The sequence below is a fragment of the Leptonychotes weddellii genome, unplaced genomic scaffold (assembly GCF_054177405.1).
Source record: "Leptonychotes weddellii isolate Sample4059 unplaced genomic scaffold, ASM5417740v2 HiC_scaffold_2428, whole genome shotgun sequence".
NCBI classification, from domain to species: Eukaryota; Metazoa; Chordata; class Mammalia; order Carnivora; family Phocidae; genus Leptonychotes; species Leptonychotes weddellii.
This window is the reverse complement of record NW_027833277.1, coordinates 7,461-13,429: the sequence shown is the minus strand read 5'-3', so window position 1 is coordinate 13,429 and position 5,969 is coordinate 7,461. Positions and strand designations below refer to the sequence as shown.

The 5,969-nt window shown below is 39.4% G+C and overlaps 1 protein-coding gene and 1 non-coding gene across 2 annotated transcripts; one reads left to right on the top strand and one right to left on the bottom strand.

Moving 5' to 3' along the window:
• The first annotated feature begins 6 nt into the window (after positions 1–6).
• On the top strand, positions 7–4,885 carry TRAF5 (TNF receptor associated factor 5). Its single transcript, XM_081810390.1, has 3 exons — positions 7–656; positions 2,044–2,212; positions 2,856–4,885. Exons 2-3 carry the CDS (start codon positions 2,107–2,109, stop codon positions 3,431–3,433), a joined length of 684 nt encoding a protein of 227 aa, XP_081666516.1. The 5' UTR covers positions 7–656; positions 2,044–2,106; the 3' UTR covers positions 3,434–4,885.
• Positions 4,829–4,963, bottom strand: LOC115944483 (small nucleolar RNA SNORA1). The gene has a single exon (XR_004079029.2). It is a non-coding gene; the product is annotated as a small nucleolar RNA SNORA1 (small nucleolar RNA).
• Between the last annotated feature and the right edge of the window lie 1,006 nt (positions 4,964–5,969).

Sequence of the window (5,969 nt, the reverse complement as noted above, 5' to 3'; positions counted from 1 at the left end):
AACTCTCTGCCTCTGTTTCCTTGTCTGTAAAATGGGACTGATAGTCATACCCAACTCATGGGGTTCTTTGAGGATTAAAAGAGCTAATGAATATAAGGGTATGACAGACATTCAGCAAATTTCAGCTGTTACTACTGATACTGTGCAGATAGCATCTATTGTGGTATGGTGATCGGTACTCTGTGGTTGTTCCTAAGTGCGTGCTGAATGAATGAAGAGAACCAGTTCAGTAAATTTAGTCAAGTGATGTCACTATCATTAGATGAACCATCATAGCTGGGTAAGTATGGAAAAGACTGACAAGAAATCTTTGGATCCGGTTTTTTTGAAGTACCTGCAAATATTATATAGGAACCTACTGGTAAAAATTTTCCTAGAAATGTATATATATGTATATATGTATATATTTTTCTAGAAACACTTTCTTACCTGCAATATTTTCCTAGACCTGTATTTACATTATTTTAACTTGTATACATGCATTTAAATGATCTCATTCACATTCCTGTTATTAGATTTCTGATTTATATAAGAGCCTAGAGCAGAAAGAGAGTAAAATCCAGCAGCTAGCAGAAACTGTAAAGAAATTCGAAAAGGAGTTCAAGCAGTTTGCACAGCTGTTTGGCAAAAATGGAAGCTTCCTCTCAAACATCCAGGTGAGAAATGGCCTCTCTATTCATAGCCAAGATTTAGCCTTCAACTGGCAGTCCAGGTTTTCCTTACAGCTTCTTAAGTGGAGATAATTTCAAATGTAAAGAAAAGCTACAAGAATAAGATAGTGCTTAAAAATACCTGTGTATTCACCCAGATTCACCCATTGTCAGTATTTTGTCCCCTATCTCTCTCTGTCACGGTATGTGCATGTGTGTTCTTTCTGATCCATTTGAGAGTAAGCTGTGTATATTAGGGCCCTTTACCCCTACAAACTTCGGTATGTATTTCATAAGAATAAAGATCTTCTTTTACATAACCTCAACATTCAACAATGTCAGTAAATTTAACATTGATATAATACTTTTATACAATTTATGATCGTTGGGGTTGCAGTTAATGTTGGGCCAATATTAGTCCCTTGATGTCAGCTTCATTGAGAATATCTGTAGTTCTGCATTTTGCAATCAACAAAGCGAAACTATTCATTCCCTTGGGAAGAAAATGCTTTAAACAATACTAAAATATAGCAAAAATTACCTTGCAAATCATGACTGTTAAATAACCATAAACACATTTCTAATGACTAATGTCTTTATTGTGATTACAAAATTGATAGTGAAAAATATTTTAAGACCTGTGGCACACGAGTAATATTTTTGAAATGTAGACTCTCCCAGAAAAAGGCAGGCCATATATTTTCCATACTTTGTCAGCATACTGTGTGTGTAGAAAAAAAGGAAAGCCCCACCCCCCAAAAAAAGAAAAAAGAAAAAAAGGAAATCCATCATATGTCACTATCTCAATTCTGACCTTAGCTAACACAGAAACCCATCAGAGTTAAGGTACTAAGGGGCAAGGGTAGAGGAGTAATATAGGTCTAGTTTTATTTAATCTCTTCCATCTAAGGAGAACAATCAAAAGTTAGGTCTTACCTCAGGGCACTTTGTACAACCTCTAGTGCTCATGCCAGAACGGTCGGGTCTACTTCCAGCTCATTCTCTGCCTTCTAGGAGAGCAGGAGCGGATCAGGAGAGTAGCCTCTGAGAAGGAAGTTGTAAGGCAAGAGGAGAGACAACAGGAGACTAGAGATACAAAGATAGGTCAGAGAACCAAACGGAGAGAAATTGAGGGAGGAGTAAAAGTCAGATGAAGAGAAGTTCAAAGATTTGGAACAGCAGCTGGGGCAGGGAGGAGGAAGATATTAGGTGGCTCATCTCTCTGTGATCCTCACTGAATTTTCTCTTCTGGACTGTGCCTTTTTCATTTCATTAATTGATTAATTAAATGTGAAATGTTTGAGTTGAAAAAATTCAATCTAAATTCAATCGTTACTAAGATAGTAACGATTTTTTTTTTTTTTTGACATTATGATCCGTGCTGTACTGAAAGGTTCTCGCCACTCACATTGACAAGTCAGCTTGGCTAGAAGCTCAAGTGCGTCAGTTATTACAAATGGCTAACCAGCAACAAAATAAATTTGATCTGAGGCCTTTGGTGGAAGCGATTGATACAGTGAAACAGAAAATTACCCTGCTAGAAACCAATGATCAGAGACTAGGTATGTCTCATATTTTTACTTCTCTTTTGATGATTCTGTTGTCTGCACCTGGCCAAAGGGAGAGTTGCAGCTGTCCAGGATAAACAGTGGTCGAATCTGGTTTTTGTGAAACAGAACAGCATGAGATTCTGGCCAGTCGGGGGGCCGGGGGTGGGAGTGATGGAGGGTGATGGGCAGGGGCTGGAACAGGCAAGGGGTGGAAATGGGCCAGGAAATTCCAGAAACAGGGAGTGGTGGTTTTTAAGGAGAGTGGAAAATAATGAGAAAGCTAAGAGAGAGATGTGGCAGAAACATTGTTTTAAGTATAAAAAAATATAAAAGGGTTTTTGGCTGTTTAAAAGCATTCCAGTTATTAAATAATGGGGCTCACCTTGCTAATGCACACTAGTTCAATGCTGTGTGTCTTCTCTACACTTTGGTGAGCTTCCGTTCAAGAGTATGCATTTGGGTTTTCTTCCAAGACACAAGATTCATTGAGTTAATTATTAATACAAATGGTCCATTGGTGGACAATGAATTCGGTTCATCATGAGATGTCAGAATTTTATTGGTTCTCTTCAGATACCAAATTCCACTTTGGGCAAATTCTAAAGACAGCTTTAAGGCTTCTGGAAGCTTTTTTTTTTTTTTTTTTCCTTTGCAGTTGTTTTGGAAGGAGAGACTAACAAACATGATGCCCACATTAATATCCATAAAGCCCAACTGAATAAAAATGAAGAGCGATTTAAGCTGCTGGAAGGGGCCTGCTATAATGGAAAGCTCATCTGGAAGGTGACGGACTATAAGATGAAGAAAAGAGAGGCACAGGACGGGCACACGGTGTCCATCTTCAGCCAGCCTTTCTATACCAGCCGGTGCGGCTACCGGCTCTGTGCTAGAGCATACCTGAACGGGGACGGGTCTGGGAAAGGGACACACCTGTCGCTGTACTTCGTGGTCATGCGAGGGGAGTTTGACTCCCTGTTGCAGTGGCCATTCAGGCAGAGGGTGACCCTGATGCTTTTGGACCAGAGTGGCAAAAAGAACCACATTATGGAGACCTTCAAGGCCGACCCCAGCAGCAGTAGCTTTAAAAGACCCGACGGGGAGATGAACATCGCGTCTGGCTGCCCCCGTTTTGTGGCTCACTCCACTTTGGAGAATGCCAAGAACACCTACATTAAAGATGACACCGTGTTCCTGAAAGTGGCTGTGGATCTAACTGATCTGGAGGATCTCTAGTCCCTGTTTCTGGGGTGAGGAAGGGCGTGTTGGGCCCAGAACCATGGAGGAGGACACCTGTGATTATCATATGGACGGACTTGGAGCTCCCTACACATTTGTAGTTGGCTTTTTGCCCGTGGTGTTTGAAGTCCGTTTAAAACTTCTCAAGTGCTATCATCTTTTTACATTTTACTCTGTCCCAGTTTGAAACTTAAAACTTAGACTATCCTCTCATTATTTATATTTTTATATCTCTTAAAAAGATGTTAAGTTCCTTGAAAGCAAGGTCTGGGGCCTGTCGTTTTTACTGGTGCTTGATAGTGTCTCAGGGTAGGCACTGTGGGAAATGTTATTGAGGACACAGAGGAAGAATTAAAAATGCTTTGGCATTTTATTACTTGGCCTGCTGATTCTAGACCCGACCGTAAGCCTATAAAAGCCATCTTTCAGGATAGGCTGCCCCAATTACATAGTTGGATGGCGTACTTTCAAAGACAGTGTGCCCAGTTTGGACCAGACTTTATTTGGTCAAATGCTAAATTTGTGGAAATTACTATACCTCTAAATATTTTCATTAAAAATCAGTCAGCAAGTACAGTTTTACAAGGCTGCATTAGAACTGGTGAATAGAGAAAGATTTTCATTCTTCCTGTTGAAGTAAACAGAAAATACTGCGTGGTGTGTGTGTGTGTGTGTGTGTGTAGAAGGATACAGTATATACATATATATATGGAGATGTAGGCATCCAACTAAAGTTCATATTTTATTAGGTTCAACCATGTGAAAAAACTACTTTCATACATCAGAAAATGTCAAGTATTAACAGTTTCAAGAGGTTCAATTTAGTACTTGTACATGTATGCACCTGTATATATATACACCTAGTTTAAAGGTATTTTGGTAATAATAGTAAGTTAATGTGAGGATGGGCAGAATTTAGCATATGAATGAGAAAATGTCATAAATGGATAAGAGAAATTTAAAACCTAGGGAGAACACCATTTTTATTCCTGTGGTATCAAAAGTATTCTCATCCCAAACTGATTGCAAAAAGCAGTATCTCCTATTCTTTTTTTTTTTTAAGTCAATAAATTTTTATTTAAGGAATTTTACATGTGATTCCTTCCGCTTCCAATCACCATAGTTCCTCCGAAGTCAGAATCATAATCTTCAAAATAGCCCTTTTAAAAAGAACTTGTTCAGTCCACAGTTGTCACTGTCCGTCCAGAGTTCTTTCAGTTGGGCTTCTTCAATCTCCACTTGAATATGGACATACTTCAAAAACTCCCCACCTGTAATCTTTGGGATCCAATGTCTTTACTCCAGGGCCCTAGAAGTCAAATTGTAGAAGTACACTGATTGCTATTTTGGCAAATAGATCTAATTGTTTCTAATGTTGAAAAGTCGTAACAGAAATGTTACAGTCATCATTGTTACCACGACAATAAACTTGCTGTGATGGAAGCATAACCTGTGTCTCAATGTAGCCACATCAACAATTTCTGGACACCATGAACAACAGTGCCCATTTCCATCTAGAATGAGGATTATCTCCTATTCTTTTTGAGAGAACTTTTGAATTCACAAATTGGTATGAAAATTTATATAAACTTGTGACTTATCGAAGTGTGAGTACTTTGTGAAAACAGAAATGATTATATTCTTATGCATCTATCTGTGTGGGTCTCTATTCAAGGATGTATATATAAGTCAAAATGAGTACTTCTGACTGTTGTTAAGCCTGAGCTGATCAAAAAAGTACCCAGTTTTCCTGAGCCCTCCTTCATTGTTATGCAACCGAGTGTTCACTTACACTCAAGCTGGCTCCCTTGAGTGTGTAAGGGCAAAGTGCCATGGGCTGAGAGCCACTTAATGCAGCTCACTCAGGTGATGACCATGCACATTACAGCTTTTGAACAGTTGAATCTGATAGAAGAAACATGATTTTTATACCAGTAGCTTCTGGAATACTTGGAACTTTCTTAATCTCTTCGTGAAATTTTTTAAGATGCTAAAGACTCATATTGCAGAAATCATCCCAAAAGCTTAAATTCAAAGAAGTAAGTTCACAATGGAAGCATACTAAAGAACCACACTGTAGCCCCTGGTGAACTCAGATACAACTGATGGTCGGCAGATTGACCTCACACAAAGTCAGCTCGCACGGCCAGACCTGCTGGTTCTGCGTGTTTGTTTTCAGTGTTTTTAATCCGATCCGACTCCTTGGGAGTAGAAGGTCATATTGTTGTCACTAGTTTGAAGTAGCTGATATGGAAAACACTTTAAAGTGAATTTATCAAAATACTGCTTTGGTTTTGTGTTCTAACCAGCTTCTCTACATAAAAAGCTTAAGTCGGGCGCCTGGGTGGCTCAGTCAGTTAAGCGACTGCCTTCGGCTCAGGTCATGATCCTGGAGTCCCGGGATCGAGTCCCGCATCGGGCTCCCTGCTCGGCAGGGAGTCTGCTTCTCCCTCTGACCCTCCTCCCTCTCATGCTCTCTGTCTCTCATTCTCTCTCTCTCAAATAAATAAATAAAATCTTTAAAAAAAAAAAA